The sequence below is a fragment of the Parasteatoda tepidariorum genome, chromosome 8 (assembly GCF_982258835.1).
Source record: "Parasteatoda tepidariorum strain Cologne lab strain chromosome 8, Ptep-v5.0, whole genome shotgun sequence".
In the NCBI taxonomy this organism is placed as follows: domain Eukaryota; kingdom Metazoa; phylum Arthropoda; class Arachnida; order Araneae; family Theridiidae; genus Parasteatoda; species Parasteatoda tepidariorum.
The window spans coordinates 59,417,238-59,445,104 of record NC_141762.1 but is presented as its reverse complement, the minus strand read 5'-3'; the positions used below and the strand labels follow the sequence as shown (position 1 = coordinate 59,445,104).

General features: G+C 26.1%; 2 protein-coding genes across 5 annotated transcripts; one reads left to right on the top strand and one right to left on the bottom strand.

Annotated features, from left to right (window-relative positions):
* Positions 1-1,875: 1,875 nt before the first annotated feature.
* On the bottom strand, positions 1,876-20,919 carry PolG2 (DNA polymerase subunit gamma-2, mitochondrial). 4 transcript variants are annotated; one of them, XM_087168952.1, is made up of 9 exons: positions 20,795-20,919; positions 15,399-15,572; positions 12,179-12,291; positions 9,850-9,985; positions 9,010-9,118; positions 7,348-7,647; positions 4,682-4,872; positions 3,733-3,829; positions 1,876-2,008 (listed from the first exon to the last, which is right to left on the bottom strand). In XM_087168952.1, the coding sequence occupies exons 2-9, from the start codon at positions 15,551-15,553 to the stop codon at positions 1,952-1,954; spliced, it is 1,158 nt and encodes a 385-aa protein (XP_087025078.1). In that variant the 5' UTR covers positions 15,554-15,572; positions 20,795-20,919; the 3' UTR covers positions 1,876-1,951. The 4 variants fall into 4 exon arrangements, with proteins under 4 accessions (XP_087025078.1, XP_087025076.1, XP_087025077.1 ...); XM_087168950.1 differs by lacking the exon at positions 20,795-20,919 and adding an exon at positions 15,968-16,101; XM_087168951.1 differs by lacking the exon at positions 20,795-20,919 and adding an exon at positions 16,018-16,101.
* On the top strand, positions 16,303-27,385 carry LOC107444631 (centromere protein S). The gene is made up of 4 exons (XM_043049025.3): positions 16,303-16,575; positions 18,544-18,701; positions 21,721-21,787; positions 27,137-27,385. Exons 1-4 carry the CDS (start codon positions 16,552-16,554, stop codon positions 27,254-27,256), a joined length of 369 nt encoding a protein of 122 aa, XP_042904959.1. The 5' UTR covers positions 16,303-16,551; the 3' UTR covers positions 27,257-27,385.
* Positions 27,386-27,867: the final 482 nt, after the last annotated feature.

Sequence of the window (27,867 nt, the reverse complement as noted above, 5' to 3'; positions counted from 1 at the left end):
CCGATGATTAATTTTAAATTTGTATGAATATATGAATCATATGCATGATTTTAAATTGAGAGAATATGAATCCCGATATGAGGCTTTTAAATCACGTGAATATAAAACTCTATATCGAATTTAAAAAATGCGAAAATACAAATCATGATGCGCAATTTTTAGATCACGTGAATACGAATCACGATGCATAATTTTTAAGTTGCGCGAATACGAATCCCAATGTCTAATTTTTAAAGCACGTACGTATAATTAAGAAAATCGACGTTTGATTTTACAACCGGCGCAAAAACGAATCACGACATTGGATTTTAAGCTCGCGTGAAGACGAATCGCTACATAGGGTTGGAAAAACGCGTAAATACAAATCGTGATATTGGATTTTTAAATCTTATAAATAAGAATCGCAATGTAAGACATTTAAGGTAAATGCGAAAATTTTTGATAATAAAATCGGGATTTTAAAAATGCATAAATACAAGACGCGATATTGAGTTTTCAAATCTCGTAAATAAGAATCATAACACACGATAATTAAATAGCGTAAATAAGAATCACAACGTGCAACTTTTGAATCAGGTAAATACGAAAATCGATGATTGATATAAAAATCGCGTGAATAAGAATCGAGATATTTGCAGAGTCTGGACTCGGGATTTCTAAAAGGCTTGTTTGTATTGTTTTTGTTTAGACATAATAAATAAAAATTGACAAGATTAATTGAATGAGGAAATAAATATTTTCACTGCAAATCCACCTCTATTTTTTCGCTTGCTTTCACGCCAGAAAACAGGAAGCAGCGACGTCTGAATTACGAAAATATCCGGCTGTCCGACGGACGGATAAAAATACGGAAAATCTTATTTTCTGAGCGTAAAATGGGAGAAAATAGCTAAAATAAGTAAAAATGCTGAAAGGTTAGCAGCTAGGACGTAGTTTGAAATTTCTGTTCATCTTTGAAAATCGTAAATAAATATAATTATTTTATTTCAACGACTGAAGCTTCAGAGAAAGTGGGATATTTATTAAAGAGAGAAGAGCGAAAATGGCAGAAATCCGCCATAAAGCTAATAGTTTCGCTCCGCGGAAAATTAAATTCCTCATAAAATATTTTAACTTGTGCAAAAAATTTTCCGCGGAAATTGGCGGGAAAAATCTGAAAAAAAAGCGAAAATCCGTGAATCCGCGGAAGAATCACATCCCTGCATACACCCTCTACATTTTTTTTATGCTCCATCGTAATATCAATTTTTTAAGTCTTGTAGTTTTTGAACAAAATGTAATGTAAAAAAAAAGGATAAAATTAAAAAAAAGCACTTAAAAATGCATTTATTTTGTTTCTTTTTTCAATTAAAAAAATATTCTTTTTTATTGTAATTTCCTTTATTTGGTATAATTTTAATCAATAAATACATTAACTTAACCTTATTTATATAATTAGAGCCGAAAATATTTTCAGGTTGTTTTAACATAAGAATTTTTTTCTTTTTTTTTTAAAAAAAAAATTCTAATTTTTAACTTTTTTAATTTTCAAATGGAAATTACTTTATTTCGTATAACTTTAACTTTATTAATGTCATATTTGATTTATAACAGCTTAAAACTTTATAAGTTTTTAATAATTCCTGCTGAATATTTATGGTTGTGATGCTATGCAAAACTAAGGGAAAAAACTATTTCTTAATCGAAGAAGATATTTTATCAGTGCATTCAACTATCCTTTCGAATCAAAAACTTCTTTTACCATGTAATCACATTAAACAGAGAGCCTTGTCTCTGGTATAGATATCCAAAGATTTTATAAAAAATTAATAAAAGTGTAAAAAAGGAAAACAAATAGTAGTGCAAGACAATTTTAAAGCAAGACTAAAGCATAAATAAAGACAACAAATAAATAATTTATTAACAAATGTCAGCTATATACACATATACAACACTAGTATGAGCACAAAGGTCAGCTTTTTAAGTACTTTACTAATTTGGAAGTGAGCTCAGTTATGTGAACTTGTTCCTGTTAAAAAAAGAAACAAACATTGAATTAAAATTTAAAAAGTTAAAGCAAATTATGTTTTAAGAGAATGCTCCAAAGAAATGCAATAAAGTATATAAGTTCGTTTTAATGAACATAATTATCCTAAAATCATAATTAAAACACTTTTTGAAAGATCTAATTTGATTTGAATGGTCAAATGCAAGTTTTTACTTGTTCTTAGTTAAGAGGGTTTCACAAAGCTCTTTAAAAAATATATATATATTTTAAGGAGCTGTACTAGAGAAAAAAAAGGCACAGTTTCAGTGCTTTAAACTCTAAACAAAGCTTTTAATTTAAATTATGCTATCTTCCTGAAAAGACTTAATAGACTAATATAAATTTGATTATTTAAACATATTTTAAAAAGATTTAAGAAATCATCAATTTTGGGACATATATATATATATTACACTTAGAGGAAAATCAATGAATAATCTCAAGTTTTGCATAGTTTTATGAGACTCAACTACATATTCAAAACAACTTTTATCACAATCTTTTTACAGTTTAAAAAAAATAGGGATTTTTTTTTCTTCATATTAGCATTATGTTCCTTTTTTAACAATAAACATATAGAATTCTAGCTAGAGATTAATAAAACTTAACCCACTATGTATAAGTAACTGCTTTAAAATTGCAGTAGTTTTAGAATGCATATCATTCATAAATAGTAATATTTCATATAACTCCTTCAAAAGTGTTATTTCATGAATGTGCCTTATGAAAGGGTTATTTTAGAAATTTTTTTGTTTAATTATATTCTCTGAAATGTATTTTACTGCACTTAGGTCACTAAATTTTTTTAAAAAAAAACTTACAAATTTAAAATTTGATAACTAAGTTTAATAGAATATGTTTCACTACATAAAATGTAACAAAAATTATTCCAAAATATTAATTAAGCACTGAATAGATAAAAAAAATTCTGAACATATAAATTTGCATAGATTAATGTGGAGTAAGTATAATCTCTTTCCTGTCTGATGAAGACCCTTAAATCTAATAAAATACAGCAAGTACAGGAAGTTTATAATTCACTCCAATAAAACAATAGATACAAAATACTAATTACTTCCTTCAAAACAATAAAAGAATATATAAACTTTAAAATCTACAGGAAATTTTTAAAAACATCCAAAGATATATTAAGCTTCAGATTAACTTAATCTTTCAACACGTTATTTGATGCAATATTACAATTCTGACATTTTAGCATAAATGGATAACCGTGTCTCATTATGAAGTGTATCAAATTGAAATTCAAGAATGTTTAAAAAGCTAAAAAAAGTCTTAACACTTGTTTTAATTATCATGACACTATGATTGTTAGAAGATAATAAAAGCTTGTGATAAGTTTATAAATAAAACTTCTAAAAAAAAATAAGAAAAAGTAATAAAATGTGTGATATTGTAAAAAATTTTCAAATTTTTGACATATAATTCAACATTTCAGCGTTTTTTAATTGATATTTAATGGGGCAAAACAAATTTCAATTTATTTGTTTAAGAATATCTAATAAATTTTATATACTATAAAAAATAATGTGTCTAAAACATACAGTCTTATACATATATTACAAACTTCTAATAACTAAAAATATAAAAGGATGGCATGTTTTTTTCCTCAGATAAAAACAATTCTGCATGATGTTGAATTAAATACAAGTAATTTAAAAAACATTTAATATGGAATATTATCTCACTTGTAAAGTAGTGTCTCGATTACGAAGTCCGGCAATACCAGATTGCAGAGATGTTTCATTCAAAACAATGATGTAAGGCACACCCATTTCATCAAAGCTGAAAAAAATGTAAAAAAATGAAAGACTATTATTTTAATAAAACTGTCATATTCTATTGTTTGCAAAGCACAAAAATAAGCTGAAAAACTAAACTGAGCACTTATTGGCATTTGCATGTTGTTAATCAAATAGTATAGCAAACAGATCGTTTTAAAAAAAAGTTTGAAAGAGAGTTGAAATTCTGATCAAATAAATTCTTCCCTCTGGGCTATTTATAATAGCATATTATATTATGCCAATCATAAATTTAAAAACCGTATCTAAATATAAAGAATAAATCTAAAAATCATATTTCTAAAAACTGTAACTAAAATCAATAATAATAATACTCAATACCAAAAATATATTTAATTTATTTCATTCAATTGCCATAATCTATTTTTTGCAATGCACAAAATATAAACTAAACTGAGCACTTTTTGGCATCTGTATGCCATTAATCAACTAATGTAGCAAACATATGGTTTATAAAAATAAGTTAGAAAGAAAGTTCATTCTGATACAAATAACTTCCTCCCTTTGGGCAATTTATAATAGCATATGTCCAATCATAAATCCTTAAAAAAAGTAATTAAAACTAAATAATAATACTCAACAACAAAAAATATATTTATTTAATTCAATTATTAGACATCTTAGAATTAAACTAAAGAGAGGGTATACTTTATACTGTATTTGAATTCTTTGATGAAAATTTTTTTTCTTTCCACATAATAAAACTTCATTTAAAACTTTTCTTCACTTCAATGAAATACATTCCAAATACATTATTAAATGAGTAAATGCAGAATGTTGGAAAGGAATTTTGAAGAGCAATTCACATAACCATAATGTAAGAGTAAATAAATACCTGCTAAATAGAGATTCTAAAGAAGTTGTAAACTTGGAGTTGAGGGTGGGAAACAAGAGTATGCCTGACTTTTGAAGCTCTTTTGACAAATGAATAGCAAGATTTTTCAATCGTTTCAAAATTTCAGAACTTTCTGCGTCTAATAAAATACAAACTTTATATGGCACTATTTTGAAGTGTAAATGCAGAATCTAAAGTAACGTATAAGACAGAATTAAAAAAGAGGAAAACAATAAATATTGATTGCCACAAGCTAATACAAATAAGAGTGTAGTTAAGAAAAGAGTAAAAGAAATATTTTGACAAAAGAATCGTTAAAATTACACAATACAAGATCTCAGATACAAGATACAGAATACAAGATCTCAATTAAAATATTGTATTAAGAAGTTAGGCTTTTTAAAAGAAACTAGTTATCATAAAATTATGAAATTTAGTAGATGATTTAATAAGACCCTTCCCAAATTGAATATTTTTTTCAAAATACTACCCTAGAAGACAATTTAAAATCAAATTTTACATTAAATCGCATTTTTACAATACTTGATGGAATAACAATATTAGGAAGAAAACAAAAATAATTTTAAACATTACCACATAAACTGTTATATTATCTAAATTACACAATAAGTCATACTTTTCCAAAAGTTGTTAGGTTTTTAATGAAAATAAATGCATGAATATCAATTGAAAGATTTTCAACTTGAAATACTTCAAAGCATACATTCTTAAATTAAAGTATTTATAAAGTATAATGAATAAAAGTATGACATGCTGCAATCTTATTTTGAATTAATCAAAATGCCCCATCTTTTCAGCTCCATCAGAAATCACAAGATGGTAAGAGAAATGTATAGAATATTTGTGTCAGAAAAACATGTTTTTAAAATCATATAAGCTCAATCTTTATCAATCCACAAATATGAAGTTTTATCTTAATAGTTTCTAAAGATTTTAAAAAATGGCTGGAAAGAAATTTTTGACAGTTTGGATATTTTTCAATATCCTTGAAAAATGATTTTAAAAAAAGAAAATCATTTAAAAAATGGAAAATAGCTTATCTTATGCTTCAATAAAGTAACGAGATTAAATAGTCCTGATATTTCTCTTATATCCAAGCTTAAAACTACAATTTATTGAAATCTAGAGATTGTGTATTTACTGAATTTGCATTCAAACTACAGTTCTTAATTATGGCATTAAAACAATTTTGTATAAATAAGTTAATAGCACTTTATTATAGCACTTACAAAATTTCACATACACCAGTTTTTACTGTAAGAAACTTTGAAATAAGGTCCTTTAGTTAATTTTCTGTAGTAAAAATAAAGTTTACAAAGTATCTGTCTCAGATTTTATTAAATAATACATAGAATTCTATTTTACACAGATACGGATAGAATAGATAATAATGTAATATCACTACAGAAATTATTAAAAAGTGCAATTTAGCAATAAAACAATTTTTAAACAAAAACACATACCTTTTCTGTATGTTACTAGAAAAGCTTTCTGAGAACCGAAACATCTAAATTCATTATGTTCTTAATTTGTTTTGGTACATATGAGTTCTAAAAATTATTAAGTGTAGCTATTTATTTTTGAATCAATTATTTCTCATATTTATTACAAGCAATAATTTTGTATTTATTACGAGCAATAAATGCAGCGTAAAATAATGATTATTTCTGAATTTTTCAGTTAATATTTAAGGACAATAATAAACTGAATACTAATGAATTTAAATGTATACAATTTTCTTATGAGGTTAATGTGAGTGTAACAGGTAAATCATTAATAAGTGTAAGGATAAATTTTAAAAAATATGCGAACAATTGCAACAGTAAAAAAATTTTTATCTCTAAATTCATTTTTCTGTAATATTCAATCCTTTAATTTATCTCTGTGAAAATTAAAAATTAATTTATCTCTAAAGTTTGATTGTTAACATTGCCACTATCTTATAGATTAAAAGCTATTTTTTTAAAAGCATATAGATAAACTTGTTCAAATAAAAATTTAATTTTTAATTTTTGCAAGTATTATTTAATTTCAATTAAATGTCATTTTTTTAAAATATTCTAAGACTGCTACGAGAAAATCACTATAAATTTTTATTACGGTAATTCTGAAGATGTCTTGAACAAAAACTATTTTTCATTACTTAGGATCATTTGGAACAGTGAATTTTAAACTAGTAGAGTTATAATATCTAAAATTCAGTAAATTTATAATTTTAGAAATATAATAATTTGAGAATGGTTTAAGCTTAATTTAAATTATTAATTTCTGATTTTTATCTATGATTCATAATTCTAAGTAAGTTTCAAAGTGCAAGTTAGTGACAAATTCCTGTTTTGATGCAAACTAAAGCAGATTTAACAAATTTATTTATAAAATTTATTTTAGTTAATATATTTCATTATTCCTTCTTTTAAAAAATATTACCACACAATCTCAAAAAGGTTTTAACGTAATATTACATATTTTTATTTCGTTTAAATTCTAATTAATTATTTCAATTTTTCTAAAAAATACATAAAATATGAGCAACAGCACCAGTTTACAGGTACTAAATTATCAACAGTCATATCAGTGATATCAGAGAAATTAAGCAAAATAAAGATTCATTTAAAAAGTAATAAACAGAGAAAATATAAACATACATTTTTTAACTTTCCTTTCCTCCATCGTTCAGCATATGAATTTGACAAATATGCTAACACAGCTAAATCCAATTTAGTTTCGCAAACTATTAAAGATGGTGTTGAATCTGGATTGAATTTTAATTTGTTCGTCTTGCAGAAATCTTGAAACAGGCTTTCAACGCATCTACTTTCATAATGCGTAATAGATTCAAGTGGTTCATGTCCCCAAGGAAATTCATGTAGGAGGGACAGTTGTTGGATGTTTTTTTCAATATTCTTTACTTCAGACATTGAAAATTTAGAAGGGATGCTAGAAAACTGTTTAAAAAAATTAAATGAGTAAAAATTATCATTGGAAAGTATCAACATCTTGGTACAAATCAACAATAGATGTTACATTATAATGGGTCAGTTCCCCAACGCAGAGCAAGCTCCAAACTGCTTTGAGAATGTCATTCATAAACTAACTGAAAAGTTTAATGGGTTTTCTTCTTAAGAGAAGAGTGGAGATATTTTTGGCTTCTCTTTTTCATATAAATAAATGATTATGTGAAGAATTCTAATGTTCTGAAAACAAACTTTTCAGTTTTATGAAAGATATTTTCCAACGCTGAACCATACACTGACTATATTTTTTTGTCACTTTTTCATCAAAGTAAAAATATATTTTAAATATACATTTATAAATTGAGATTTTGATTGGTGTATTCCAAGAAAAATGATCTAACTACATTCAGTAAGAATGTTCCCTATGCTTATAAAAATTATGAATCGTACTTTATTTTTCTTCAAGAGTTTAACCTTTTTATAGCAGTTTAATTTTCTGAAATAAATATTTAAAATATTGATTAAGGAATCATTCTAAGATAAAGAATAATGATTTCATTGAAAAATTATGAATTAAATAAATAAAAAAATCAGCAAATAAGTGAATAACAAATGTTAGTTGTTAAATAATAAATTTCTCATAAGTTGAAAAGATCAGGAGCAGGTTTCAAAAACTTCTTGTCTCGGAACAGACCCAATGCTAATAAAGGCTTCTCTAGCTCGAATTTAGAGAGAAAAATATATATATATATTCCTTATAGAAAAATAACTCGAATGAGATATTCATTTCAGGTACATTAAATGAGTTAAAACTTCTAGCACACTTTGGCTAAATAGGATCAAGGCTTCCTTTTATAATGTTTGCAACTTTACAAAACTCATACTAATTGCTAGAAACATTGTGAAATCAATTGTTTAACCTTCTCTTACTGCTGATAGCGTATTTGCTGTCTTTGGTAACATTGATCTGGGAACCAGATATGGTCATTCAAATGCGTCTTTTATGGGAGGAGGTAGGTTGCTTAGTAACAAAATTCTGTATTACATTCACCGCCATTTTCTTGAGAGTTTAAATTCAAGTTGTAGTTAATTGCTGCATCAAATGAAGTGGACAGAAATTTGTATCAGTCATCCTTAGTCATCAATACAGAGAAGATTAGACAAAAAATAAACATTTTTGCTGTTTGTATGAAGCATGCTTTTGTCCGATTCAATAAAAAGCCATTATTTAAGCTGATAATATTGGACAGTTTATTAAGCTATTGCTACAGACACAAATTAGTAATTTCTAACAGGCATAATGGAAAAAAAGATCACATATTTGTAAGAATCAAATAAATAAGTCCTACTTACTTTTCTCCACCACAAATATCGCTGTTTAGACCAATAATGAAACCAATGAGTAGATTTCTTTGGTTGAGAGAAAAAAACAATGCATAAACGAGTCCATGATTTAAACTTTCTGAAAATAGATGAGTTTTTTTTTTTTACCAGAGTAAGAATAAGTTAAAAAAGACAACCATATTGTTTGAAACATTTTACAATTTAAAACTAATGTTAATTAGAAAAAATAATTAAAATTAAGAAAGGACATTCTCCAGCATCCTTTTTTTTCCTTGCAACATGCTTCTTTTCTAAACATGAAAAGCATTGACCAAAAAATTATTATATAATAAATTCACTTTTGATTTTTACAAAATATGAAGGAATTTTGGGCTTTGACATGAAAGAGTTTTCAAAAATGTTAAATAATCTAAATTATTAAAAAAAATAATAATAATTTAATTAAAGGAAATGCTTGTTTAATAAAAAATGATTAATTAAAAGAATTTATTAAAAAAAAAATTAATGATAAGAAAAGTAAATCATAGTACCTACCACTGGATAAGTTTTCATAAGATAAAATTAATATGTAAAAAAGTTTTACTACCAAATAGTAGATTAAAATACACTCATAGTAAAGTTTCATGTGATCAATATTGCATTAACAATATTGTTTTACTTTTCTGTGATCACAGTTGTTTGTTTGTTTTTGTTACAGTCAATTTTCCTGAAAATTCAAGGTTTACTAATCTTTTTTTTTTTTTTTTCCATTTCTTGAAAATTTCTGGTTTCTCTTGTCTCTAGAGAAAGTGGCAATCTTGGTATTGTTCTACTGGGAATAAATAATTTCAACAGAATAAGTCAACTTACTGAAATTCAAAATCTTTTTCTTGACAAGGCATAATATTCTTGTTGAACTGATTTAAGCAAGGTCCATATGCAGCAAATCCAAGAGGAAGATCATGTCCAAATAAAGAATCGGATTCAAAGAAGTTTTTCATAATATCTATTAAAAATAAGTGAGCTAATAAATGCAGTAGACGAAAAAAGAAACAAAAAGATAAATGTAAAACATTTCAAATTTGTTAAGAACACGTTTTAAAATGATATAATTCAGAATTGTGTCAAAAAACTTACATAAAATAAACATATTTCCATTATTTTCTTTACAATTATTTGCCGTAATTAAGACAAAAGAAATTCTTAGTAACAATAAAAAAATTTATTGCTCTGGTACTATGAATTTAAAATTAGGCTACGGTGATACTTAACCTTAAAAAACTAAATAATTATACAAACATTTGTTTTATATTGAAAACTTACATGCTTGCCTCTCAAAACGCATGGAAAAAAAATTATTTGAAAAAAAATTTATCTTCATAATAGAGCTTCTTTATAGGCAATTAAAAAAAAAATTGTTTTTTTTTTATTCTTATTACCGCTGAAACAAAACCATTTAAAATTTTACGATTCATATAAAAAAAATTAAATACATAATCTTACTATGAGCTCTATATTTAGCTTATACATCAATAAAGATTTTCTAATCTCTGTTTGAGCTGACATTTGATGGTATTTCAATATTGTTTTAATTTTATGCCTCAAATAATAATAGTGAATTTATCTAAATTCATGTAGTTTACACAAAAATTTGATTACCGTACGTTAAATGAATACATATTTTTTAATATGTTTCCATAATTGTACATTTCACACTTATTTTAGCATCTGTTTATTTCAGATAATTTATTGGAATTGACGAAAATTTTAATTATTGATGGGAAACCACCTTTTGATTCATTTGCCCTAAAAAAATCTTTTCAAGAGATTAATGAAAGAGGAGTATAACATTATACTATTTTATCATAAAAATAAATTTCTGTATAAGATTTTGTAAATGTAGAAAATTTTTGTGAATTTATAATTCTTCTAAATACATTATAATGAAGTTTCAAAACTAAAAAAATTTGTTTTTTCAAAAGAATAATAAAAAAAATATTAATCATTTCATACTTTAATCTCATATAGTAGTAAAAGATAATAATTTTAAAAAAATTTAATTAAAATTTAAAATTATTACATTTTTTGTGGTATTAAATCTGTTGTTGTAGTGAATTTGAAATTTGATAGATTATTGTTGCTTTCATTTATACATGTAATATTTTTATTAGTGTAGCATGGAATATAGTGTTTTGGCCCAAATAACCAAATATGAAATATTTGACCAAGTATAGTTAAATATTACACCAATTCGATGCTTTGATCCAGAGGAAGATACAAAAAAAATTAATAATTTTTAAATTAAAAATAATAATTGATGACAGGATATATTTTGTTTATGTGTGAATAGAGCTAAACAACCTCAATAAAGCATAAAAATGGACATACTATAGTTTTGATTCCATAAATAATAACCTTCCTCGGTGTTAAAACACAAAAGGATAGAGGAAGCACAAGACAAATAAGTAACATTAAAGATATGTGTTTGAGGGGTGGGGAGGAAACCTAAGGTTTGTAAGAAAGAAATATATTTGAAGCATCATAAACAATGAGATACTAGAGAAATCCTTAACTAAATAAATAGAATTTTTCAAAGTATGGAATGATTCCCATAACACAAAGTCAGAAGCTAAAGAGTATCGTTTGATCATTTTGTAATTCAGCACTAAGGAAAGTTTTAATTTATAACACTAAAAATATAGTATGCCCATTTTTTTATTCATGGCTCTTGAATATTCATAAATTCTACTTTCAACCAAAATACTATGAACTAATATTTTAAAACAGTTCTCACTAAACATTAGCACTCAGCATTAATGATATAGTGCAAACAAATTTTAAATATTTTGTTATTTTAAACATATTAGTTGATATTATAACAAGTGTAACAAATTTTGCTTTTAACATTTAGTTAAACTATTGAAGTATATAACTCAATCTTTTATTTTTGGTATTCCCAAATTTTCCTGTGTGAAAAGTTTTTATGTTTTTTCACAGAGGATTATTTTAAATATTTCATTCATCAGCATTACACATCAGCAAAATGTGCTTGTAAATTTATGTATATATATTACATATCTTTGCGAATCAAAAACAAAAATTAATTTTATTAAAAATTATTGTTGCTAAATTGTATATTAATATATATTGATTTACTACTTCACATTTATATAAGTAGTTAAAAAAAACAATAACTTACATTTAAATGCATCATTATTTTTTTCTGTGATTTTAAAATCTGAATTTTGCTGTAAATTTACAATTTCAAGGGGGAAAATGGTAACTTCATTATTGTTTATCAAAGAAGAGAGCCTGAAATATAAATTATTAAAATTTAGTAAATATTTGCCATGTTTTGAATTAACAACATCCCAAAACCTTTCTTAAATTATAAGATGTTAAATTTAAACAACATGAAACTAAACTAGAAGGACATTATTATAAAACATTCTTAATACTTATATATAGTTCGCGTGATAAAACAGGAATTTTCCTAATGTTAAACTATAAAACTAGTATACAAACTATTTTAAACATTTTATTTCGCATTAGAAATCAATATGTTTCTTGATTAACACAAAACAACTAATAAATAAAAATAATATTGATAACTATATCAATAGCATACAAAAACTAATAATTGAACACAAAAAATTTAATTATTTAATTAAAGAAAATAAAAAAAAGCTTCAATTGTTTGACATACATTAAGACCTCGTGCTAATTTGATTTATTTAGTTGAATCAAAAGAAAACAAAAGAAAAAAATAATTTTAAGGAGTCCTGTGGCTGAATCAAGGCGACATTGTCGCGGAACATTACAAAGCTCTTGCAGCAGGATTTTTCCTTCAGGAAATAAAAAATTTTGCTTTTCTTTTCTGCAGAAATTTTCTAATGATTTTATCTTTACTTCAGAATTACATTCAAAAGATGCCTTTCTCGCACATCCCAGTGGGGAAAAAATGCTTGTGATTTATCTATTTTCATTTGAGAATAATGAAAAATAAGGAATAATGAAGTAAAAAATTTGGTTTTCTTTTTTGTACAAATTTTCTTTCTGTTTTTTCATGCAGCTATTACTACTAATTTCCACGTAGCCTTTAAAATCCGATATTATTTATTACAACAACTGCATCACAAAATGAAAACATCCCCTTTTGAATGAAACCCCTTTTTGAAGAGTCTGCTCGATCGTTTTGTTTTTTCTCGGTAGTTACTGCTGCAGTTTTCACGATTTTTTTTAATGTGATGATGAATTACAAAATGGAATTATTAGTGACAATTAGTGAATTCACAAAATGTGAGAATATCGCCTATAATATCAGATTAGAAAAATATTACATTTTCAATTAAAAATTTCATTTTATTTAATCTAATTTTTTATTTATTTAATTAGGTTTAATTTTTTTGCAAGTTAACACTTCTATTAATTTTAAACATCTTGCAAAAAGATATTAGTATTAGAGAGGCATGTCACAGAAAGCCTGAAAAAATTCTGCGACAGGGCTAAGGAAAGGAAATTAAAAATTTAACAACTAACACATCCTGATTATTATGCTTCAGTTACTAAAAACATGGTGACCATTTTGGAAGACCTCCAAGTTATATTTTAAACATGAAGAAACATGTAAAACTGTCCAAATTTTAAAACTCATATTATGGCATAGCCTATGGTGTTCAAGTCTAACAAGAAACGTAACACCAGTGGTAATACAAAATTTACAATTAAGAAAATCTACATGCTTTTGATCACTGATTGAATAAACAGAGACAACAGTTTAATAGTGAAGGAAGAAATTAGAAAATTTAGTCACTGGTCTATTATTTATACATCAATTTTTTTTAAAAGTGAAAAAGAGTAAAAGAAAAATTACAAAACAGAGAATGTTTCGTGTTAACAACTATCAGCACTCCAGTGGCTAAGTTAGTAAAGGTGTTGCTCACTCCGCTTGTAAGAGAGCTGACGGTAGTGAGTTTGATCCCGTCAGCCTAAAAAATAAATAATGTACACGCATAGCAGAGTACACTGTAAATCTGTCGTGGCTGAAAGTCCTATCATTGGTTGTGCTGCAGAAATTTGGAGAGAAAGGAATCATCTTAGGTGTTGTTCACGTTTTCTTGCCACAGTCAAAATTATGTAGCATTCATACCATGGCTGATAAAGATAGAGCCTTAAAAATGGTGTTAGGTGCTTAACCGTGATATGGTGGTGTGTTTGTTTATAGTTATCATGAAATATGCTATTCCATAGCAATAATACAGAACAAAATACATTCAAAATAAGGTTGTCTTGGGCCAATTGACCGCTGTCACTTTTGAGCAACTAATAACAAAATAATGAAGAGAATGAAATAGTATCGAAAGATTAGGTAAATAATATGCATTGAGACCTAAATTAAACTCAAGAATCAATATTGCAATTGCAGTGAAATGAGGACTTTGTTTATTTATCACATTGTTTATTTACTAAGAGTAAGAAAGTTCAAGTTCAAAAAATAAATGAATAAATGATATTACAGCACATTATTTTGTAAACTTAAATATATTTTACTTTAAACCATTTATTTCTATATTTGTATTAACACTGGAGTTTTAAAGTGATCTTTTACAAATAATGATATGCTTGGAGAAGAGAGAAAAGATATCAAAAAGTCTAACATCACTCACACAATATGGTTAAAAAAAAACATTTAAAACCAGCAGGTTACCTATTTTTATATCAGTTTTAATATTTTTTTTCTCAAAATATGTGTATATATATCTGATCATTATAATTATTATGCCCATAAATGTCATCAAAACACAAAGTTAAATATCAAAAATAAAATTTTAAATATTGTGGTTTACTTTTGAGTGTTAGTAATTCTTTTCTGTGTCATATAGTAAAATAAGGGACAATCAGATAAGAGGTATCGTAAAGTTTCCAATTTGTGAAAAATTGGAGAAGAGGGTGAAACATATTGATAAAAAATGCGACATCATTTATAAACAACTCCAAAAGATCTATGAAACAAGTTTCTATAGTAAGAATAGTTCCAATTTAAAATATATATATATATATATATATATATATATATATATATATATATATATATATATATATATATATATATATATATATAGTAGCATAACATATTACATCTAATAAAGTAAGCTAATTATTACTTTATTTGATTAACTAAATTAACTATTAAAAATAAATTTATTATGAAAGCCCTTATTAACAATTAAATCACCATGTTGCATCAGAAATTCTATTTACAAAATCAATTAGTATAGGTACTTATTTTCATATGTAATATGTTATTTAATATATATTAATTACGTATGTATATTCATATTTAATATATATTTAATACATACAAGTAGACAATAGAATCTAAATATTGATAAAATATTAATATTAGTTAAATATCATACCATGTATTAAATACATTTCTTTTCAAAAGTGAGCCTAAGGAACCATATTGTAGTACTCTATCACTATCATTCATAAAGCAAGTATTTATGATATTGTTCATTTGGCACATTCGAAGCAGCTTTGTCCAGCTATTAACTATAACGCCAGATGACATGATACACAGCACAATAAACCTGAAAAAATTAATACTTTTTTTATTAAGACTGAAATATGCATTAAACTTTAAAAAATTAACAAGAAACATAAATAAATGTAGCTTCTATACATAATTTCTTTCATGCAATACTTAGCATTATTTTATCACATTCTTAATAGACAAATAACAGATAATTGTTCAATTTTTATGACAACATAAGTATAAAGCAGTTTTTGTAATCGCAAATGGAACAATACATAAATAATAAAAACCACATTTAAGTTATGATGAATAGGAAATCAAAAAATTACAGTTCCAAAAGATACACAAACAAACTGGAAAAAAGGTTATTATAATAAACCAATTATATTAATAAAAGAAATTATGAGTTGTATTTGTCGAGAAGAATATAAAATGTAATATTTTAAAGACCTTTTTAATTTTAAACAATGGGAATAAAATTGACATGCTCAATACTCAACCTAACTCGACTTCAGTTACTGAATTCAATTTTAAATGTAAATAAACAAAGACTTCTGCAAGTTGTAGTTGAGTTGTTTTGGTGTATGACGCTTATTAATTTATTAAAGCAAAAAATAGAAATAAAACATATTCAATACAAATTATTGTATAAAATTTTGGAACAAAATCTTGCAAATTTTTTTATTGCTCTTCATATTATAAATTAATCATACACGTTGAAACGAGGGTTTTTAAGCTTCTTTCAGTGGATCTTAACTTGAACAGAAATAAGCAGCCAGAAACTTACAACCTGACAGTAAAAAGCAATTTTTTTTTAAAGATTTCGTTTTTATCCTTCTTGGCCACCAGAATTAAGCCCAAGTTATTGTTTGCCAAGTTATCGTTCTTGTTGTTTTTATCCCAGTCTTGAGTTGCTAATAATAATCTTTTTTTCGAATGATGTATTGCAGCTTTTAAAATTACTTCTGTGATATATTTTATTGTGGAATCAATGACAAAATTTTAAGGGTCTTTTAGCTGTCGTTAAATTTAAGATGGGAGACTTTGCAGATGAAGAAGTACACTTATGTTTATTTTATTTATTTATCTATTGTATAACTATATTATGTCTCTTATCTATTTGCCTACTGTATCTGTTTTTTAGACATTTATTTGTATTAACTTTAAAAGAGGGTGCCTCTTGGATGTAGTAGGTACTTTATTTACGTCGCACTAGAGCTGCTTAATGGGCTATTGGCGATGGTCTGGGAAACATGCTTGGGAATGAGTTGAAGCCATGTCATTGCAATTTTTGGGAGGCCACTTCTCAATTTAGACGTAGATCTGAAGGAAAAAGAAATTTTCTCCAGATCCTTGTACCCTGATCGACCACAAACTTTAGAATTCACAGATTTTACAAGCACATATATCGCATATAAACTGTGGGTCTTAACAGAGTCAAGGATCAAACCCTGTCTCCTTCAGACTGGAGTCCAATTTTCTAACCACTGAGCTACTATGGCCCTTCCTCTTGTATTAAGCTCTGTAACTTGGAGCTTTTATGTGCTTGGAGTCTTATTTTGCTATAGCGATTTCTTATTAGAAAATCCCTCTTTTGAGTCTTTATTCCTGTTTTCTTCTAGAACATAAAAAACCGCCTAAATAAAGGAGGTAGGGTGACCTGGGGTAATTCCTGATAAAAAAATGCAAACATCTATTTTGTGAAAAAAATATTCAAGATAGAATTTTAATATTTACTGGAAGTTTGAGGGTTTATGAGAGGAGTCCTATGCTACCTTCTTTTGTTTGAAAATCTAATTAGAATTTAAAGGATTTTAAATTTTTAGTGATCAGGAATTACCCCTTCTCTTGATCATTTCTGGGGTAAATACTGATCACTTCTGGTGTAATTACTGATCACCAGTTTTTATTGTAAAGGAGCTGTTTAAGAATTATTATACAATGGTAATTAACAAATAAGACATCAAGATCAAACAAATAAACCAAAAATAAGAAATTCACTGATTTTGCTTTCTAAAAGCTTAGTATCCTTTTTAGGCTTACAATTTCTCATCATATTTATATAAAGTTAATTTATAAACTTAAAAACTATTCTAACAATGTACACACATAAAGTTAATATAGAAGCAAGGTAAGACAAACCAGAAATGGTGCAAATCAGAACACATTTGTCTTGTATAGAGTTAAAAACAAATTTTGTGATTACAGTTATAATATATTTTATAGTTGTTCCACTTAATAAATATGAACTGTTATTTAAGAAAAGACAATTAGCTATCTCTTAGCTATTTTTTATGCTATTTATAAGAAGAAATGACAATGATCAGGAATTACCCCAGTGATCAATAATTACCCCATCTGCAGGGGGCAACATTTGACGTAGTTTCCTATAATCAATAACAATATTTACAGTAGATGTGAAACAATTAAACAAAAGCTTACACTATTTTTATATCAAAGAAGAAAAAATAACTCAAAATATTTATTATTAAGAGAAGGATATCAAAATATTTATTATTAAGATCTTTGCAGAAATGTGCACATTTTGAAACCCATCTTTGAAATGGAAAATGCAGGAAGCAGTTTAATCAGATTGACTTATTTTGTCAGATTAAACAAAAAACTATTATTAAGTAAATGTAGTTATACTTTAGTAAAGTGTGCAAGCATTCTTGTCCATGTCTCAAATTTAAAAAAAAAAAATTTTTTTTAAATAAAACTTAGGTAATCATTATTTACCCCAGAAACAGAATGATCGTGAATTATACCGGGCCACCCTACCATATTTTAAACTTTTACCAAGCGTTTTTGTATGAATTTATTTTGCCAGTGTTATTAATTTGAGCTATTTTAGTTATTTTTAATTTAGCTTGTTTTTTTATTTTTACTTGGAATTAAAAAACTAAATAAAAAAAAACATTTGAATTTTCTATTTTTTTCTGAGAAGCAGACAGTAATTATAAGCAAATAAGTATGAGCCTTCATTGTAATGAAAAATGTAACTTCCCAATTGTTTTATTGTTTAGAATCTTCAAACTTCAATTCATTTCTCAGTTGGAAAAATATGTGCAGATATTGCGACTGAATACAAAGTGAACTTCAGCAAAGAATTTATGGCTACTCTTGCAGATTTAACTTTCCATCAAGCGAGTATATTTGCCGAAGATTTGGAAGCCTTTGCAAAGTATGTACTTGAATGTTGGCACCATTCAAACTAAACTATATACAGTGTTCACATAAACCTTCTTATATTTATATCCATAAAAAACCATATGTTTTAATTTTTCGCGTACATAAAATATTCTTGATAATGAAGCAATATTTATGATTAAATGCAGAAAATGTTTTAGTTAAAATTTAATACCGTTAATCATAAAAAACAATATGATCATGATCGACCCTAAATTTTCTCCTGATTTTTATTTTTTGTGCTAATGTTTAACTTTCAAAATTAAATGCCTTCTTGTGTTGCTGACTGAATTTCTTGCAAATGATATTTTCTGTTGCACAAAGAATTTTTTTTGCTTAACATGTAATGTTTTTTTTTTAAATTTTTTATTGTGTTAACTACATTTTTATAGCTTTATTTATTATCCTTCACACTTAATTCATTGTTCTATTTTTACTAATAAAGGATTTATGCTTTTTTATCATTTGTGATTGATTTTGAACATGTAATTTTTACCACTATATAAATTTAATTCTTGCAATTTGCCTTTATTCTTTGCATGTTGCATATCACGATTCATATTTACGTAATGTACAAAAATTGAATTAAATTCATTTATCAACCTCCATAGTGATTTAAAATTCATATTTCATGTAATTTGAGATTCAATTTGTCTTCACACATATTCAAATAGTATTATTCACTATTTATATTGACCTAGGTTACAATTAATGCATTGCAAATGAATCTTGATTTACAAGTCATACATCATGTTTCACTTTATTTATAAAAAACCGATCACTATTTTTTACTGTGATTTAAAAATGGGAATTCTTATAATTTAACAAAAAATAGTACATCAGGATTTATTTAAAAGGATCAATAATTTTAATTCTATAGATAAGACAAAATGAAGTAAGTTTTGTCTCTAGCCTTCCTTTAATCTAAAACTTAATTGTAACATTTAAATTTGAAGTCACAAATAATGAAAGGTATGTTTTAAAAAAATTTATGCATCATTTTCATCAAGCTGTTTGTTTATTATGCAAGAATGAGAGTTGGAGAATCTGAAGAGAATAGTCTATAAAGATAATAATCAAAAATCTGAGTTAATTTAAATCTCTATAAATAATATTCTTATGAAATTCAAGTATTTTTGTTACTTTCATTTATAGTGCTTGTTGTTTTGATGATTTTTATTTATTTACACTTTTTACTATGAGTATTCAGGAAATAAGACAAGAATTCTCATTTTTAAAAATTACAATTTGAATTTATAATTTTATAAATGCAAATATTTATCAAAATTATGCCTATGTATGTACTTTTCTCTTTAGCTTCAAGCTTTTAGCCACAATACACCATAATTTTTAAAATATGTTTCACATATAAAATCTTCAGAATTTGTTTTCACCCACCTTTTTATTTGTCTGTTTGGATAACTCTAAATTAAGGCATTTAAACTTCGAGTTAGCCACATTTTTTTTTCAACATTGCTAATAATTACATATAAAATATTTGAGGCCCATGAATGTGTTTGAATTATTGGCAGATATTACTTTAAAATTTTGAATTAATTAAGTAAAACCCATGATAATTTATGATAATATCATTATGTAAAAAATTGATTTGCAATGTTTGGTTTGGAATTTTTTTGGTTTATTTGTTTTGATCACTTTTGTCTTAAAGGTAAATCAATTTGTGAATATACAACATTATATAGTTTCTCGAAAAGTTTCATTAGGTAGAACCATAGGTCATATAAACCATAAGGGATATTTTTTATAAGCTGTTACTAAAAATAAAAATTTTTTTAAAATCTTTTTTATTAGTCTTTATTATTATATTTATTATACAGTGGAAAGTCGCGTATCCGGAATCGGCGGGACTTTCCGAAGTCCGGATAATCGATTTTTCCGTATAATAGACCCCCAAGGTAAACAGAGATTAAAATGATCTGAATCTAAGAAGCAGAAATTAAATAACATTATTTTTCGGGCAATAATGTTTTAGTATTAGAATGATATCTAATCAATCAAAAACAAAATATTTAAAAAAAAAAATTATTGCTATTATAAAAATAAATATAGGAAACTAAAAAAATTTACAGTTATGAAAATATTAATTGCTCTCTCCGCCATTTTGAACTAGAATGTTTCAAGCAAGAAGGGGAAATTCCCGTCATTCATTCATTAAGGTGGGTAGGTGAAGAAGCAAAATTCATTTCCTTCTTACTTGCCATTCAAGTTGAAGGGGGGGGGAAGTGACAAGTTCTTATTTTCTCTCCTGTCATTGGCTATCAATCAAGCATAAAGGCGTGGCATGCTGATTGGGTTCTCTTTATTTTTTCTTGTGTGACTAAAGGGGATTCCCCCTCCACTTTAAAGTTTGCTGTGTTTACCCTTTTTCACAGTACTTCTTTCCCTAACACTTTATCAAAAAGGTTCCAGGAAATGCCTCTTTTACTAGCCAGCTGCACAGGAAAGAAGGGGGGAGGGGACTCAATTGTGCTCTTTTGAAAACAAATCTCCCCCCCCCCTTTCCTGCATTCCAGAGGAGGAGCAACGGTACGGACTTGGTAGATCTTCTGTTCTCTTTTCTGTTGATTTATGGGTTTAATGCATAGATCACTAGAAGCTAAGAAAGGAAAAAACCTGTTTTTTTTTAAGAGAGTGGGGAAGATGAAGAAATGTTTGTTTATTTTGATTGTTAAAAAGTGTCCCGGAAATTGACCCTTCCGGAAAAGGGACGTCCGGATATGGGACGATACACTGTAGTTCATTATTATCTTTCATTTATTATTTCTTTATCCATTTATTATCTTTATTATAGTTCATTTATTTTAGCCTTTTTTTTCAAGTTTAAAAAGATCATGAAACAAAACTATGAAACTATTTTTGTGGAAATCTAAATTTCATTATTTTATTAATAGCTGCTTCCTATGAATATATCATTTATATCTAGTGGTGTTTGATTTTAAAGTTAGTTTTAATTAGTTTTTATGTGTATATTTTATTACTACATTTTTGTTTAGGCATGCAAAAAGAACAACAGTTAATTCTGAAGATGTTAAGCTTCTTGTAAGAAGAAGTAAATCTCTGGTATTGATTTGTATTTCATTTTCTTTATTTGTTATATTTTTAAAAATAATTCAAAGCTTTCTATTTATATTATGGAATAAGACATCATAACTGTAACATGTCTTTTTGCCACACGTGACTTCAAACTTATTATTCTAATTATTAGTTAAAAACAGAATTGTATAGAAACAGAATTGTATAGTTTACAAATTGGTGTTAGGAAATTGACCGTTACAAAGCTAGTTATTTAACATTTCAGAAATAACTCAACCGTTACATTAATGGTAATAAGTATTAAAATATAGTTCAAGACTTGTGCTGCTTATGATAATGAGTGCAAAATTGAAGAATCATGTAAAACTTAGTTATGGAAATTAGGATAAATATCTCTGATCTTGAATTTTCAATTTAATCAAAAATCTAAACGTAAAAATTCACCCTTTCTCTGCACCAGTAAGTGTATGAATGTGAGAACAAACACGGACCTTCAAAAAATAAGTATCAAATTCAGATAATAATAATAAATATACAATACAAGGTTGCAGAGGTGTATAGAGAAATTTGTTAGTTATATAAATGAGGCTAAACATTTCTGAAAGTCATACGGAACAGAACTGTAAAGAATAGAATGATTCTTGAGACAGATTTGATTCTTCAAAGAACTGTTAGGTCTATGAGTAGTTGTAGTAATAAAGTAATTAAAACTGAATTCGCTTAAAATAATCAATAGTTGTAGATTATAAAGGTTCATCATTTAATCACCCATTTAAAGACAATAAAATGTAAAAAATAATCTTATCTTTTTAATTACAGTATTGAAAGACTGGAATTTTGTCTGTTTAAAAAAATAAAAACCCTATTTCTTCCAGGAAACTGGACAAAATGAAAGAAACTGAAAAGCACTTATACTATTGTGTTTAAATTTAAACAAATAAAATTTCATTAAGCACCGGAAAGTAAATTTTTTAACGTAAAGTAAATGTCCACTTTCTTAAATTAATAAACATTTTCATATTGATTTTATTCAGAGTACATAAATTTGAATTAGTATCTTATTTGATAGTTTAATTGCATTAATAAAATTTTATTATATCTTAAGAGTTCTATATATAAATTAAATATTTTCCATGCTCCTTTTGAGAAAAAGTTTCTTTGATTTGGTTTGGAATAAACCTATTTTGTCTGAAATGGTTTTCCTATGATTTTTTTTTCCAGTATTTCTTTTTATTCCTCTGTGGAAAAATATGCCACTATTATTCTTGGAATAAGGATGCGTGCAAAAAACTCACTTCATTTTAAAAGTTATGCTCTCTCTAACTTCACAAATATTGCATCTCCTCATAGTAACTGCAGTACTGATTTAATGAAGGGTTGTGGCTTGTATACAGGTCATTACAAGAAACGCACTTTGCACTACTTTACTAACAAATAATTTGACCATTATCTAAATTTTCCAGATTGTTGAAATTTGACATTTTTGTTCTGATATAGGCATTTTAAATTATTAGAGAAACATTAAGATCATCAACTTATCAATATTGAAAAGATTGAACATGATGTTCTAACTATAGTTTTCAAAATGTTCAATTCCCATTTAAGTTAAATCTATCTAGGCTTAAATAGTGTTTAACATTTAGCAAATAAATAAATGTAGACAGTTAGACTTCATGTTCACGTATTTGCTGTTATAAAAAGACATGTTTTTCATATTTTTATAAAGCATGCTTGAAAAAGTTATGTTAAATAGTAATAGTGAATTTTTATTAATTCTTATTCATTTTTTAAATTTATTAATTACAACATGATTGCTAAATTATGAAATTAAAAAAATCAATTTAAAAAAAAATGAAATTGAAAAAAAGGTTTTTTGGACCTATTCAAATATTTAATAAATATATTTTTAGTGATTTTGACTGCTTTTCCTCTAGTCAAAAGAAGCAAATTGTCTTCCTCAATTTATCTTGCTTGAAAATAGTTCAAAAATTGTTTTTTATTCACAAATTCTCTTCCCTTAATTATTTACTTGAATCACCCCTAGATTTCATAATCCATGCAATTATTAATTATAAAACAAATTTTTAAAGAAATCACACCCTTTTTTAGTGTACTTAAGGTTGTATGAAATACTTCTGAGACAATAATATTTTACAATAATATCTTAACATTTTTAGAATAAAATGTCAGTTAATGACCTTTCTTGTCAAATGTTGGAAAATCTATATCTATATATATAATTTTACTATTTTACAGCATGATTTAAGACTTTGATAGTGTTTGACATTGTTTCAGTACGCCATAAAAGAAGGAACTTCCCTATTAGCATTACTGGGTCATGTGATCTTGCTCCACCAAACAATAAACACAATGCAAAATAAAAGTCAAAAAAAACTTGCCCATTCGCAGCAGAAGCTGGAGAAATAAATCAAAATCGCTTGAAAACTGTAAATATTTCCTTCCCTCACCACATCAAGGTGTGGAGGACAAAATAACGATAAAATTTTCAAATTAAAGTTTCAGCTGTCCCTTTGATTTAACATGAAATCAAGGGCACAGAAATGTGTGTAACATCGTCATGGTATAAAGTATAAAAGAGTAGCAAATAAAGTGAAATTGTCCATATAATTTAGGGGTGCACAACCTGCGGCCCGCGGGCCAAATGCGGCCCTTCGACTACTGAAGTACGGCCCGCGAGAACTTCTAAACACAATAATTTTTCTTTTTTAAAAAATGGCAATTTTTAATCGCACTTTTAAGTCATCACGTTTTGACACAATCAATTTTAACAGATTCTTTAGCAAATGTACGTTTAACGCGCTTTCTTGAAGCCGAATTTATCGTAAATATAAAGGATTTTTTTTAAACAGTTATTTCCGCTTTTCTACGTGATTTTGAAAATTCGAATTTTTATTATGACGCGAGTTTCAGATCGCAAATTTAAATAATCACTTTTTGTGCACTTTATTTGTGACGATTTCATCTTAAATCTAAGTGATTTTTTATCTTTTTTTTGCAATTCTTTCTTTTTTTTCAAAAATTTTTCTCGGCAGTTATTGCTATGCGTTCCCACATATTATAAAAAATTCCAATTATTCTGTTACGACATGCAAATTTTAAATCATGCATTTGACGCGCTTTATTCGTGCTGAGTTCAGCATAAATATATTTTTTCCTAACTATTTCTATACTTTTCCTCGTGATTTTGACGATCCGGTTATTTAACTATGATGTTATTATGACACGTGATTGTTAATCACGCAATTAAATAATCACTTTTTGATACGGTATTATGGTAAATCCTAGTTATTTTTCCTTCATTTTTATTTCCGCAACGAATATGATTTGGTCGGATGTGGTAATGAATTGTGATTTGATCAAAAACCAAATATTCGGCAAAAAAAGAAGAAAAAATCTATTGAACGCCGTACACTTGGGGCCAAATAGCAAAATCTTTTAGCAGTATAGCAACACTGAAACTAAAATTTCAAAGCTCAGAATAGTATTTCCTGGAAAAACGTATTCATAGATTAACTCTAAAAAATAAGGCCAATCAAGAACGTTTTTGAAAATGTCGAAAAACGAAGCAGAGAACATGAAAATCAATCTTAATTTTTGAAAATTTTTTTAAAGCTGAACATCTCAGTTTTTCAATTACCAGAAAAAGCCAAGAAAAAAGAATTAAGTCAACAGAAATGCTACTAAAAACTACTGCGTTTTAATGAAAACGTCTAAAAAAAGTTTTTTTTTTTATTTAAAGAAAATAAAAGGATGGAAAAAATGTTCTTCATTTTTTAAGTGAAAATCTTATGCCGAAAATCTCAATTTAAATTTTTCTCATAGCCATAATATTAAAAGAAAAAAAATTGCTATAAAATAAATTTTATTTGTAACTTTATTTTTTAAAAAAATGCTGAGTCATAATAAAAATGACTAAAAAAAGAAAAACAGAAGAAACAAATTTTTCTTAGCTCCTGAAACAAAACTTTAATACTGAAAATCACACTTTTCTATGTTACTGGTTATTTATATTACAGTGCAGGGAAAGAGTGATAATAAATGAATAGTATGAGACGTTCTGTTAAAATGCTGGGTTATAATAAAAACTGCAAAAAATGGATCCTTCTCAATTCTCAAAGTATCGAAAAAATGACAAAATTGACTTGTCTGGTTATAATTTTAAAAAAAAAAGTAATATCTATAAAAATTCAAAAATAAAAAAAACTTATACTCGTTACATCCCTCCCTAATTTAAATGCAATGTTATTGCAACTTGAGAAATTCATAAAATGGCGGAAAACGTGAATTTTTAAACTGCTCACTGTTTGTAGTTTAGATTTCAATTTTTTGTTGCTTAAGTGATCTTTTTCGATAAAAAAAGGAAAATGTTTACGTTATAAAAATCTAATAATTAATAAAATAAAATAATAAAGTACATTACAAAATAAGCATTGAATTTTATTTTGAACTATCACAGTTTTGTTTTTATTTTAGGCCTTTGTTTAAAACCTATAAATTTTCTTCAATTAAAATATTTAATTTGAATTTATATTACTTAATTACGACTAAACTTTTTCCTACTTTCATTTTGTGGGCATTGCAGTTTTTTTTAATTTATTAGAATTTAATTCTAAAATGAGTTTTCATATTGCATGATATGATAAAAAAAAATATTTGATTTCTTCAATGTTTATTTATTTTGATAAATCTATTGTTCATATGATAAAATTGGTTTATTTTAATTTTTTTTTTTTTTTGCAAAAAAAGAAAAAAAAAGATTTATCAGGTTTTTTTATTTTTGAATGAATTTTAATAATGGAACACTACTAAGTTATTGATATTACTAAGTTTATTGATAAAAGAAATGGAACGCTAATGTTTAAATAAACATTATTACATTTGTCATTAACATGTCTAAATACAAGTGCGGCCCTTCGCTAGCCAACCTGCTGTGCAAGTGGCCCTTCACTCAAAAAGGTTGTGCACCCCTAATATAATTTAATTAGATTTGTTTATTTCAGTTAAGCACTAATTATGTAAAATTCTACTGTGTAAGCCTCTTGTTAAAAATGCAACTTTTCCACTGCTTTACCCTTTATTAAAAGTAAAAGAGTGGGTTAATAAATTTCAATTGCATTCTTTTTTGAATATTATATCAATTAGTATTAGCTCTAATTATTAATCTTTTAACTAATATTTTCTGGTTGCTTTTAAGCACAAAAACCAGTTTTCCTCTTTGGTACTTAACAAAGAAAGCAAGGTATCAATTTACCCAAGTAGGACAATTTATAGTTAAATGGTCAATTAAACTAGTATCTAAATATATATTAGTTGTCAATAAATAATATTTTGATGTTAAAAGATCTCTTTTTTAAGCATGAACACATCAACGAAATGGCTGCTGAATTAGGAGCTGCTTCTGCGAAGCCCAAAAGCAAGAAGAAAGTTAGTGAAAAGAAAGAAGAAAACGATGATGATGTCCAAATTATTTCCTGAAAGTTTTCTTTTTAATGTTGAATCAACTTTATTTTTATATATGTTGAGAATGTATATATTCATACAGAAAGCTTATATCATTATGTATAATCAATAAATAAATAGTGTCTATGATTTGAGAAAAAGTTATTTTATTGGAGTGTTTTCTCGTATAAGAAGTAGCATTTTTTTATTAATTATTACTTATTCAAACTTACTTTTTTTTATTATGTTATATACGTTATTTTTTTAGTTTTTGCTTTATAACATTTAAAAACTGCGTCATACATAAAATTCCATATGAGCGAAAGGAAAATGAAAGTCATATGATTATTTTTTATTTTAATAATTAATATCAAACCAGTATTAAATGAATCTCACATTATTGAAAATAGTTCTTTGCTGCTGTGACATTAGCTCTATATATGCAATGAGATTTGAGTGTTTTGGGCAACTTAAGGAATTTCTTAAAACAATTTCTATTAATATTTCTTGATATTAATGGGTCTCTTTGGGAAATATACGCCCATATTTAAATATGAAACCAGGATCAAACGAATTCCACAATACAAAAAAATTTAATGTTAGTTCGATATATGCAATGCGAAGAAACCATTTATTCTATATAACGA